This window comes from Clarias gariepinus, chromosome 17 (genome assembly GCF_024256425.1).
Source record: "Clarias gariepinus isolate MV-2021 ecotype Netherlands chromosome 17, CGAR_prim_01v2, whole genome shotgun sequence".
NCBI classification, from domain to species: Eukaryota; Metazoa; Chordata; class Actinopteri; order Siluriformes; family Clariidae; genus Clarias; species Clarias gariepinus.
Genome location: NC_071116.1, coordinates 25866649 through 25879727, shown reverse-complemented (window position 1 = coordinate 25879727; position 13079 = coordinate 25866649). Strand labels below are relative to the sequence as shown.

Here is a 13079-nt window from a genome sequence, read left to right as displayed (position 1 = left end):
ATAAAACCGTCTGCCAAGTTAATAAATCAGTAAAAGGATTATTGTCTCAGGACCGCCCACCGACATAATTACTAATGCAGTGATTCAATGTTATACCTGAAGTTAAAGCTTAACCTCAAAAAGAAAAGAAAGAAAAAAAACCAAGCATTCGCCCTTTAGTCAGGAGATCATGGATTCAATACAGATGATGTTTTGACGGACACTAATCCATGGCTGTGAATCTGAGTGGGGTTTCAATCAACACTATCCAGTCATGAGCGTCTGACAGCCTTGTGTTAAGAGTCTTCAGGTCTGAAGGAGATCTGCCTGGTGTCTGCTTTATGATTTACACGCCCCAGTGCTTGTGTTTGCTGTGTCCCCCAAACGTACTGTACAGGAGTGTCTCCAGAGCTGAGTCTGTCTGGGCTGAGAGTTTTTTTTTTTTTTTTCATTTTTCACATGTGCAGGACGATTAAAAAATGGGAATGCCAAGTCAGCACAAACCTGGAACATTTGGCGTCTGACTATGAGAATTCGTCTGTGTCCCACTGCTGGCATTTCACAACATTGTTTGTGTGTGTGTGTGTGTGTGTGTCTTTATCTCAGGGAGGTGTGTATAAAGCAAGACGGACGAGTACACCTCACCGTTGTCTACTTTGGCCAAGACCAGATGAACGAAGTCAAAGGAATCCTGGAGAACACGTCCAGGTACTGCACATACCTCTGTGTCAAGCAGATCGAACTATGTCTTTTTTCTACACACACACAGCACACACACACACATGACACACACACACAGCACACACACACAGCACATGATTGTAGGGCTGCCGTTTGGGTGGAGATCGCACAACGTTAAACCGGTGCAGCTGGCGATCTTTGACCTCGAAGAAAATGATGGTGTCGTCTGCCAGATGAACTCTGCATACCTCTCGGCTTCCTCATGCCTTCTTTTCTCTATCTCACTGTTTTTGTCCTGCTCTCTCTTTCTGTCCTTTATCTTTCCAGGATCTGTCTAACTTGTAGAGATGAGAGAATAAAAATCGATTGTTTTTATTTGAAGTCACAATTCCTCAATATTCCTCCAGGTTAGCGTAGCTGTGGTTTCAGCGAATTTTTTGCTACATTTGTTTAGAATTGTTACAAAATCTGAAATTTATTATCATATCAGGAGTTTTAAAAAATCATGATATTTAATGAATCGCAATACAAATTGAATCAGCATCTCATTTTCGTGATAATATCCTATCTGGTCGCCCCTGGTGATTTCCGTCCCTAGTAACTTGTACTGTATTAACAGCTACTTCCTCAAGCGTAATAGCGAGCACGTTAGTTAGTGTTAATCACCTGACTTTGATTTTGATTGGTCAGAAGTTGTTTTGTAACAGCGGCTCAGACAGCGGTTCCAACCGCAGGGCAAATCAATGAGCTCATCCTGATACATCACCGTTTCTATAGTAACGAGCCGCACAGGAAGAGGAATGATGAGAAACGGATTGTTGATACGGTGGAGTTTTTTTCCGAGGAGACGTTTATTCTGGGTTTTTGGAAGGAGTCTCCAGTGTGAGCACTTTGTACCAGTCAGGGGTAAAGCTGTTGCTTTGGGTTTTAAGGACAGAAAGCAACTGGAGACCAGTAAGGGAATCACTGTTTATAGGATAAAAGCGAGTATGACATCATTAATTTATAAAAGAATCATTCTGTAATTAACCCCAGCAAGTTGCTTTGATCAAAAAGGATCAAAACAGCAGCTTATATATGTGCGTAAAAAAATCCATTGTTGGTCTGCCAGTCAATATATGACCACAAGTCTGACACACAGACACACAGATGCACACCAGACATCATTCTGAAAGCCAAACACACTCTGCCCATGATTAATTTATAGCACACACACACACTCTATTAGACCCCCCCGCTTTCTGAAGCCTTTATATTGTATTCTGTGTGATGTTCAGTCCATTCCGCGGAAACTTTTGGTCTCCGGTTTAAAGCGAGCTGAACACACATCTGCGAATCGATAGCCATGAATAATTTGTGTTCATTTGAGACGCAGAAGAGATGGCACGAACACATCAGCTAATTCAGCCAGAATATTAATGCACGACTAAATTGCAGTTCGTATTTATTTTCTCCTTCCCAGGATACTTCAACTTTGTCTATATATTTTAAAAAAGAGAAGTTTTGCTAAAAATAAGATACTGACCCAGATGTCCTTTTGTGTACCTCCCTATGGTTAACTATACTACATTATACTTATACAAGAGTGTAATTAGCTTCTTTCTATCTCACGCCAGTGCTAAAAGTGTTACAAGATAGGATATTATAGTGTGGTATAAAATAGTATAGTAATAGTAGGATATAATATATAATATACTACATTGGAAAGCTTTATATGCTGGAGTGTGATGGGATGAAATGGTTTGCGCTTGACCATCTTAACACAGGCTTGTTAGCACACGCTACCCCTTAAAACCTCAATGAAAATGTGTCTTTCTTAGATATCCAGCAAATTCACACCGATTGTTAGCGTGGTCAGTACTACCACAAGAATGACCTCCTACCCTTCAATAATAATGTAAAGGAGATGAGAATGTAGGGTAACGAAGTAGAGCACACAGAATATGCTGTATTAATATACTGTAGTATAGTATAGTGAAGTATAGTATAGTGAAGTATAGTTTAGTATAGTATAGTGAAGTATAGTATAGTGAAGTATAGTTTAGTTTAGTATAGTATAGTGAAGTATAGTATAGTGAACTATAGTATAGTGAACTATAGTTTAGTATAGTGAAGTATAGTATAGTATGGTATAGTATAGTATAGTATAGTATAGTATCTGTAGTCCAGCTAGGAACTCTAGGATATCTATCAGGTATGTAAATGTGCTTCCAACTCTAGTCTAGTCTAGTCTAGTATAGGCGGCACGGCGGCTCAGTGTTAGCACTGTCACCTTGCACCTCAATGATCCAGGTTCGATTTCCGCCTTGGGGTCTGTGTGCATGGAGTTTGCATGTTCTCTCTGTGCTTGTGGGTTTCCTCCGGGTTCTCCGGTTTCCTCCCACAGTCCAAAGACATGCAGATTAGACTAATTAGTGTTCCCATTACTAACACTAGACTAACACAAAGACTAATTGCCCGTAGTGCGTGAGTGTGTGTGTGTGCCCTGATGGATTGGCACGCTGCCTTGTGTCCTAAGTGTCCTGGGATAGGCTCCAGCCCCCCGCGACCCTGAATACAGGATAAAGACGATGAGTGAGTGAGTGAGTGAGTGATGTAATGGAAATGAGAGGTTTAGATGTAAGATTAGTGTACTTTATTTGTAGAAGCTTGTGGTGCAGGTGTGTGTGTGTGTGTGTGTGTGTGTGTAGGAGGAGGATTCAGGAGACAGGCAACTTTGACAAAGTTTGGTGCTCCTTTTATTTATCCAGGGATTTGGGTTTTTCATTGTGAGCATTTTCCAATCTGCTTCTCTTTCACTCATTAAAAATGAAATGAAATCCAAAACAGTAATTCGTTCACAGTTTGCAAACTCAGGTTTAAGCTGAAGGTGAGTGTGTTGTGCCGGCTCCATTGGCTCCTTCTCTCTCTCTCACACCATCTGCTGAAAAGAAAATACTCACAGTGTAGTAGTACAGTAACACAGATGGACACAAGACTTTTCATCCGTGTCCCCGACTTATATTTCATTTTATGCGATATAATGGAAATAAGTGCCTTGGATATTTCTTCTGGAGGATGACAGGATGAAACTAAGTGCACTCCTGTGCTAGTCTTGACAGCCTTAAGGCTTGGTCACAATTTGGTGAAAATCTAATACTAGTAGTGTATTTTATAGTACAATGCCACACAGTATAGTAAATTACATTGTATTATTGAACTTGTAGTATCTTATAATACAGTAAAGTACAGAATGGAGTAGTATAGAATAGAATTGCATAATACACAGAATAAAATAGATGTAGTAGAGTATGTACTATTTACTATACTATAGTACTATACAGTAATCACTGTGCATGCAAGTGTGTATAGTATACTGGTGCTGTATATTAGGAAATAGTCAATGAAAGCTAGAACATACTATAAGTAGATTAAATACATATAATAATAATAATAATAATAACAATAATAATAATAATAATAATATTATTATTATTACTAATAATAATATTAATAATATTACTAATAATAATAATATACAGGGTGTCCCAAAAAGAATTAAAACTTTTTAGCAAATTGTTATTGAAAAAAAACTTTTTCTACATGATTGTCGTTCTTTGTAAGCACACACAAACATCTCTCCCACTCGTGATGAGCTCGTGTTAACACATCTGGTGTGAAGCGTCTGAAAGTGTTCCAAGTTTGACAGCTTCCAGATCCAACCGTCATTTCAAACATTCTTTCATTAAAGATAAAAAAAAATCCAAAAAAAAAAAAAAATATATATATATATATATATATATATATATATATATATATATATATATATATATATAAAAAAAAAATAATTCCTACATAAAGAAAAAATATGTATATTATTTATTTTTTCCATTTTTTTTATGTTTCCAACTGTTTTCAAACGTTAAATAAAATAAAAAGTGGAATCTATTAGAAACAAGAGGCTCAGATATCAGTCCAGGAATATAACAGTCATAACATCAGAAGGAGAAGCTGCTCAGCCAAGTCTAGTTACAAATTTAAGTTCAAACTAGAACTGGATTTTTATTTGCATCACCTTTAAACATCAGCTTTCCACCTTTCCACTGGGATATGGAACTCTATTATAAATCTTTATTAGGGCTGTCAATATTAACGCGCTAACCCATGTGATTAATCTAGAAATTGTAACGCATTACTGATTTTTAAAACAATATTATTACAATATTATTAACGCCGGTTAATCATATGACCCAGTTTAGCCCTAATGGCTTCCCATAATCACATTGTGGGTTCTAGTGGGGATAATAAGATGACATCACCAGGTGTGCTGAATGGCAAGCCTCGTTATACTTGTAAAAAGATTTTAGATGAAAGTTTGGATAAAACCAAAGGTTTGTGCTCGAGCCACCTTCAAGGGGAACTATTCTTTACAAAAATACATTACTTGGAAGATGATTCCATACTTCCCATAGTACCCAGCCGCTCTATGCAGTGCCGGTGACATTCAAGAATTTTCATTTATAATTTGTTGAATTTTAATGTTTAAGAGAATATAAAACTGAATAATCGGTTGTCTCAAACCATTTTGTCATACATTTCTTTATTCTGAAAACTTTTAAATTGCGATTAATTGTGAATAATCACAGACTAGGACTGATTAACTCGATTGAATTTGTATATATTGTTAAGGATTAAGTTACTTTTGCACCTTTACTGAGTGTGTTATAACCTCTGTAATTTTATTTAATTTACTTTAATTTAATGATTATGTTCATTCAGAGCTATGAATGTGAGTGATTCATGCCACGCCTCCTTCAGGGAGACTGACAGGCACAGAGGCCACGCCTCCTTCACTAGAACCGAAGTCACAGAGGCCTGGGTAAAACATCACGTGTTTATGGGAGTCATTTAAGGAGTTTAGTGTTCAGAATCTCAGAGTCATTTATGAGAATCTGGACTGAACTCGTTGGAGACAGTCCCAAATCATAGATCTAGCATGTGCGTGTGTGTGTGTGTGTGTGTGTGCGTGTGTGAAAATAAACCCTGAGCTTCGGTACAGTGGAAAAAGGGTGAATAACCTGAAGTGGAAGAAAAAGCTGCCTTTCTAGACAGTCTACTTCTCCTGAAAAACAAACCAGTATCGCAAAAGGAAATATTTGCAGTCTGCTTCAGCCGGGGTTAAAGCATGCACACACACACACACACACACACACAGAGTCAAATCTGCCAGGCTCTATTCTAACTGCCCTGATTACTGCCCTTGTCTACATTGTTATTGGCTCATTATAGAGAATTAGTGGTTTCTAAAGGAATTTGAAAATAATCCAAATCTGTGTTCTTATGAGCTACAAAATGAAATCTGGGAAAAGTGGAGTGTAGAAGACTCGAGCCGAGACAAACTCAATCTGTGAACAATCGAAATGACTGTCTCGGACCGTTTGCACATGCCTCTGTGTGGGTCCTAATCACAGGGTAATTAGTTGGTGATAAAGTTGCACATGTTGCTGTTGGTCTCAGTTCAGGGCTTCCACTTGTAATATTTTCACCCGGTTGCCAGATCAGTGAGGGAGCTGGTATTTGGGCGGCACAGTGGCATAGTGGTTAGCACTGCGACCGCACACCTCTACGGGGGTGGGGGGTGATGTTCAGAAGAAGATTAAAAAAATGAACGATTTTTGGATATTTGATCAGAAAAGCATGAAAGAGAGAGAGAACTCACTGATAAGAGAAAAAAATTTTTAGACTGTGGTGACGTACTAATCTGATGGAGAACTATGATGATGCACAGCATTACAGAGTTTAAATCAGTGGTCTGAAGTGTGTTCTGATCCAAAATCCATCCCCCCCCCCTCTCTCTCTCTCTTTATCTTTTTCTTTTGACTCAGAGAGCTGAATTTCCGTAACTTCACGATGATTCACCTGAACGAGGAGTTTTCCCGAGGCCGGGGTCTCGACGTGGGTGCGCGAGCGTGGAAAAGAGGGAACGTTCTGCTCTTCTTCTGTGACGTTGACATCGTCTTTACCGCTGACTTTCTCAACAGCTGCCGCCTGAACGCGCAGCCAGGTCAGTGAGAGAGTATAAAGCAAAGTAACAGAGAGACGCATTACGTCATCCCTTCCACTCCCCTATGGTGAAGCGTGGTGGTGTTAGCATGTGTTTGTTTTTGTCATGTTTTGTTAAATAAAATAGCGCTCACCACGGAGAGCTTAGTGGTTGAAGGAAAGACACCCTGACATCCCTGAGTTTATGAAGGAACTCTTGACGGCTCTGTGCATCTGGATTGTTTCTATCGATTATGAACGAGAGGAAAAGTGTATCGATTTTTAAATCCATGTGTCTGTCTCTTTCAGGAAAGAAAGTGTTTTATCCGATCCTGTTCAGCCAGTACAATCCCTCAGTGATTTACGGAGGCAGCGATCACGTCCCGCCTCTAGAGCAACAGCTGGTAATGAAGTTTGGTTTAATCAACACGCTGCTAATTTTTATAGAGCTGGATTGTTAGCGACGTGTCGTTTTAGCTGCTAGAGCTTCAAGTGAAGAGAGTTCACAGTAAAGGAATATCGCTGGTCAGCTGTTATGTTTCTGTAACATAATGAACGTGATTCAGCTTCTTGTCTTTCTGTCTGTTGTTTTGTCCTTGTCTTGTCTCTATGTCAGACTGTATGTACTTCTGTCTATATATCATTAGATTGAGACGTCTGTGTGTGATGTTTCCTGTGCAGGTGATTAAGAAAGAGACAGGCTTCTGGCGGGACTTCGGGTTCGGGATGACTTGTCAGTACAGATCCGACTTCATCAATATCGGTAAATATCACGCCAGACACGATACACTCTCGTTTTTCTTCTAAGTGCTTGCTGAATTAATTCTGCATCTCGAGAATGTATGATGACCTTCCCAGGAAACCAAGACCAAACCTTACCTCATCATTTTGCAGACACTTACTCAGAGCGACTTACTGTACATTTGATCTGAGCAGTTGAGGGTTAAGGGCCTTGCTAACGGGCCCAACAGTGGTAGATTGGTGGTGGGGGGGTTTGAACCTGCAACCTTTTAGGCGGCAGTTCAATGCATTAACCAATCAGCTACCCCTACCCTTACCTGAAGTTCTTTTAGAGTTACCAGCCTCAGAAATCGGCGATTAACAAACAGCACCTGAGAATAGAGCCGTTATGAAGGATTTACAGAGCAGAAGTAGCAGAAACGTCTCAATATCAACTGTTCAAAGGAGATTATTGTCTATTTTGGACGCCTTCAGCATTGTTTTACAGTGTAGAAAGAAATACAAATCAGGAACGGCCCTGAGATTAGAAGGCGTGTCCAAACTTTTGACTGTGAAAACAGCCACGACATCTGCTTGCTTGACTTCCTTTTTTTTTTTCAATTCCATTTTGTCTTCATAAGCGCAATTTTAGACTGAGATGAATCTAAAAATACCAGATTTAGAAAGTCACACCCATGTCAGCCCAGACACATCCATTTCAATTGGTGTATTCTCTGTCCTGTGTGCGCAGGTGGATTTGACGTGGATATTAAAGGGTGGGGCGGTGAGGACGTTCACCTCTACAGGAAGTACCTCCACAGTAACCTGCTGGTGATCCGCGCTCCATCTCGCGGCCTTTTTCACCTTTGGCACGAGAAGCACTGTGCCGACGAGCTCCAGCCCGAGCAGTACAAGATGTGCATGCAGAGCAAAGCCATGAACGAGGCGTCGCACGGGCAGCTCGGGATGCTGCTCTTCCGGCAGGAGATCGAGGCTCACCTGCGCAGACAGAAGCAACAGAGCGCCGCCAAGAAACCCTGACGCGTGAACCGTGGTGACACATAGGCACAAGAAAGAGAAAATAAATACAATACTGAAAACACTTGCGTACACTATGTCTGTGAAGTACACAGGCTTTGGGCTTCAATGCTGTTTTAATAGAGACGCTTTGACTCCTTTTAACGACGCAGAAGTGTTACAGCAGCAACAGGGTATTTCCATGAAGCTCATGTCAATGGGAGATGATACGTCAATCGGCCGAGTGGTTACATGTTTAACTTGGATGTCAAGCATGAGCTAGCTAATGACTAAGGCTAACGATAAAGCGAGGTAGCATGTAGTCTTTTAAAATCTAAATACAGGTAGTCCCCGACTTACAAACATGTGAGTTTCTGAAGATGTGAACGGACCGCGGTTCTACTTTCGGTTCAATCATGGAAGTAGCTCATGAGTATAGTACAAAAAAATAGACACTGCAATGCATCAGATACCAATATTTACAATTATATACAATATTTTCAGTGTGTAAGTTAATGTATAAAATATCTAAATTCCGGTATATTGTATGTGTCTGTGTGTGTGTGAAGGTGCGGGAGAAATAAGTCGTCCTCACTGGTTTCAATGAATTAGTCCGAAATCACGTTGTTGGAAAAAAATGTCCTGTAAAGCTGTCCTGATGGAGAATAATGCTCAACAAAACAAAGTTCACAGTCCAATACAGTGGAAAACAGCTCTGGTGTCCGGGAATTCCCTGGTGATTTAAAGGCACAGAGACAACACCGTTACATTTGATGTTGATTCAATTCAATTCAATTTTATTTCTATAGCGCTTTTAGCAATTTTCATTGCCGCAAAGCAGCTTTACACAGTCAAAAGAATTATTTAAGTTAGTATGAAATGTGAATTTGTTTTTGGTCACATGATGGCAGTGTGGGGAAAGGGGACAGGGATTTATTCAAGTAGTATATTGCCTATTCGTGTCAAAGGTGTATTAGACTCACTTTGTCAGACTTAAGAACAAATCAGACTTACAACCTTACTCCCGAACAGAACTCGTTCGTAAGTCAGGGACTACCTGTACATAAATAGTAGAAACAAGCTGAAACATTCAGAAGAATTCCTTCAGCAAGGTCACCGAGCATCTCCCGCTAAACCAATTTCTGTTCTGCTGGATGAATGCGGCCATCATTCATGATTTATGTTATTTTTTTAAAAACTTTTTATATTTTTCAGAATGCTGGCCAATCTAGAAAACATCCCAAACTCGAGACCACCTAATAATAATAACAACATCTTTAACGTTCATGTTTCTATCTTTTTTTTTACATTTTCTTACAAAGTTGTACTGCGCAATATACAGTAAGTGACACACTCTGGACAAAAGAAAACACTTCATGCTGTACTGTTCTAGAAAACTGAGCAATGGCAGAATGGTGTGGTGCGACGAAGCAGGCTTATTGTTACCACCCTGAGGTATTTTATTTCGTTTATTCCACGAGTTTAATTGTTTAATAAAAAAGAATGTTCTATTTTTATATGCATTTATAGTTAAGCTTAATGATGTCTGCTAAACCATCAGCTAAAAACAGCCCTTGTGTCAGAGAAGCTCTCTGGATGTTACAAAGCGCGGACACTGGAGACTCCTTCCATTAATGTCGGACGTCTCCGCACAGACACGGCCACCACATCAACAATTGAACACTTTTTAATTAAGTGCTTGCAGATTACAGCTAGAACGATCGTCTAAGCTGTGGATCAACACGTACTGACCAATCAGAAGCGAGAAAACAACAGCGTCTGTAATATAATTACACATAAGGATAGCTATGTGATATTTACATGTTATGTTTAGTGATCTCGAGCATGTACACAGGATAAAGCGGTATAGACGATGAGAGTAACTCCCCCTTATTCGATTTTCTCAATATAAAATGTACTAATGAGTCTGATTTCTAATGAAACACTAGCATTCGCAGAACTTGAGCAGGTTAGACGGGGCAGCGGTGCACATCACGTCATTATGTTATGGTGCCCTCTATGGGTGATTGGACCCATTGGAACTGCAGCCATTTAAAATGATGTGAACTAAACAAGCGGACTAATTTATAGAGAAACACAAAATGATAATGTCTAAATAATTGGATTTATATTTTTCATTTTATGTTTATTTTTGCTGCGAGATTTGGAAATGATTATGTTAATGTACACTGTACTGATAAACCTCACGTAAAAGGAGCCATTCTACATTATTTGGGAATCTCCAAAGGTGCACGTTACATTAATTTGTCTATGAGGTGGACGTTATGGTGGCTGTTTAGACATAAAGCCCAGGATGAAGTCCAAGAGCTAAAACTTGTTTAAACTAATTATTAAAAAGTACAAAACCCCTAATTTTATGCTTTAGTTCAGTTAACGTTACGTGCTATTGAATACACTTCAATGATTTGTGCGCCTTTTTTGATTCCCGGCTCGATGCGCATGGAGTTTGAATGTTCTCCCCGTGCTTGGTGGGTTTCCTCCGGGTTCTCCGGTTTCCTCCCACAGTTTAAAGACCCCTCTGTACCTGGTATACAGGATAGAGCAGTATAGAAGACAACCAACAATAATCTATAATAGACCCGTTATACTATAATATACAAAGGTTTCTTCAGATGTTCCTCCCAATATATGCTGGGGAACATGATGGAGAGAAAAGTAGATTTTTTTAAAAATTTTTTACTGTTGCCATGTAGAGACCTGAAGGTGTAACGTCTGTACGCGGCAGTACTTTAATGAAGGAAGTAATTGTAGCAGGTACGAGGAAAAGCACTTAATTACAGTAGAGTTTCTGTGTGCAATTACATGTACAGTACTAATGATGGACAGCCTAATGATTCATAAATGATTTATAATCCCTTATCAAATGTATCAATCCTCAAACACTGATACTGTAGATATATTTTATTTCCCACACAATCAGTACACTTGTCTGTGTCTCTCCTCCTTTCAGACAACAAGACGAGACTTTACAGAATTCATGCCATGCTTCATCATCAGACTTTTATTTCCTGCAGTTTCTATGCGTCTTAATTTATTGTTTTTTAAAATTTTTTAGACAGACTGGATATTGGGTGAAAAATATGAGCCTTTTGTTTTATCTGAAGTGTTTATATACAGTATGTGAGTATGAGTATGAAACTGCATTAGTGTTTCGCTCCATTGTCTCATGAAGGAGAGAAAGGGAGAAATAAAGATGTGAACCAGACCATTTTTACATTTTAACCTTTACAGTGTGTGTAGATCAATAATAACCAAATGCATGTATGAAAACTCAGAGGAAACAATCACAAGTGTTCGAGCCGGACGTTACTGAAAGAACCAAATGATGCTTCGTCCTGAGACTCGATGCCTTGCTGTTGTAAATGATTTGAACTGAAATGTTTAAAATGACGCAGACAGAAATACAGTAGCACTAGATATGACGAGTGGTTCAACGAACTACGACTTATTACGATTTATTTCTTTAAGCGGCTGATGGCTCGGTCTCAGGATTTCGCTCCTGGAAGAAGCTTTCACTGCGTGATTTTACTTCTGCTACAAAATTAAAACAATTGTGTTGACAGATCTTTGCAGTCGTGATGATAATGACAGAACCTTTGTGGTAAATCATCAGCCCTGTGTGTTCATACCATTTTTGTTGACTTCTTGCATTTTGGACAAGAAGCCTGTAAGTTCCAATGTCACCTCTGAGCGACTGTTTATTCCCCGTCTCTGTGCAGGGATCAGATTACAGATAAATCAGCCAAATAATTTAATTAATAAATAAATGTAAATGTTCTCAGCCAAAGCACCATTTTGTGTGAATATGCTTTTTTTAATTATTATTTTTATACATGAAATGAAATCATAAGCCATACAGTATGTAAAATTATTCAGTACTATTTTTTTGGACAGCCTCAGATGCAGATTGAGCCAAGTCTTAGATTATTTCATTTCTATAGACAATAATTGACTTAGCCTCTCATATTTACCCCCATATAATATATTTTTTAATTTATTTATATTATACTTTATTCTTGATTTGAATCTTTTTTTTTTCTAATGAAAGACATTTTTGCACAGATGAAATATGACAACGATTCAAAGCAAATCTTCCATTGATGGGTGTGTATGTGTAAAACAGAAATGTTCTTAGATGTTAAAAAAATGTGAAATGTTTCCCAAATAAACCTCTAATGATGATGCATCAGTAATAATATATTTACATACTAATGTTTCTATAACACAACGAGTTTCCCTTAAATGACTCTCATGGCCTGAAGGTTATGGTAAACATAATTCGTTTTATATACAGTAGATTGGTTTTTATAAAATGAATTACATGAAATGTCAAGCTTGTATTATTTTTTTAGTTGATTTATGGACACGGGGATGAAATTTAAATTAAAATATTCTAATTAAACATTGTGTCATGTCTTGTCTTTCAGCAGTGTTTAGTAGTTTTCTTCAAGACGGCATCAAAATGTTTAGACACACACACACACACACACACACAGATTACTATCTAGCCACAACCATGTGAAAAGTAGAAAAATTAGTTAGTAGTGTTATAAAAATCTGTTATATACTATTATATACTATAGTATTATATACTATTAAAATCTAAAATATCTATAAAAAAGCTCGCTCTGTGCACAGAG

General features: G+C 38.5%; 1 protein-coding gene and 1 long non-coding RNA gene across 4 annotated transcripts in view; both read left to right on the top strand.

The window, feature by feature from the left end:
• The window catches only part of csgalnact1a (chondroitin sulfate N-acetylgalactosaminyltransferase 1a), a 34084-nt gene extending 24733 nt beyond the window's left edge, over positions 1-9351 (top strand). For all 3 annotated transcript variants that reach the window (XM_053516366.1, XM_053516367.1, XM_053516365.1), the window contains 5 exons: positions 586-687; positions 6525-6703; positions 6991-7085; positions 7363-7444; positions 8153-9351. In XM_053516366.1, the coding sequence (XP_053372341.1) occupies positions 586-687; positions 6525-6703; positions 6991-7085; positions 7363-7444; positions 8153-8442 (748 nt within the window). In that variant the 3' untranslated portion in view covers positions 8443-9351. The remainder of the gene's footprint in view (positions 1-585; positions 688-6524; positions 6704-6990; positions 7086-7362; positions 7445-8152) is intronic.
• Positions 9352-9726: 375 nt separating this feature from the next.
• Positions 9727-12841, top strand: LOC128545752 (uncharacterized). The gene is made up of 2 exons (XR_008365887.1): positions 9727-9873; positions 9980-12841. It is a non-coding gene; the product is annotated as an uncharacterized LOC128545752 (long non-coding RNA).
• Positions 12842-13079: the final 238 nt, after the last annotated feature.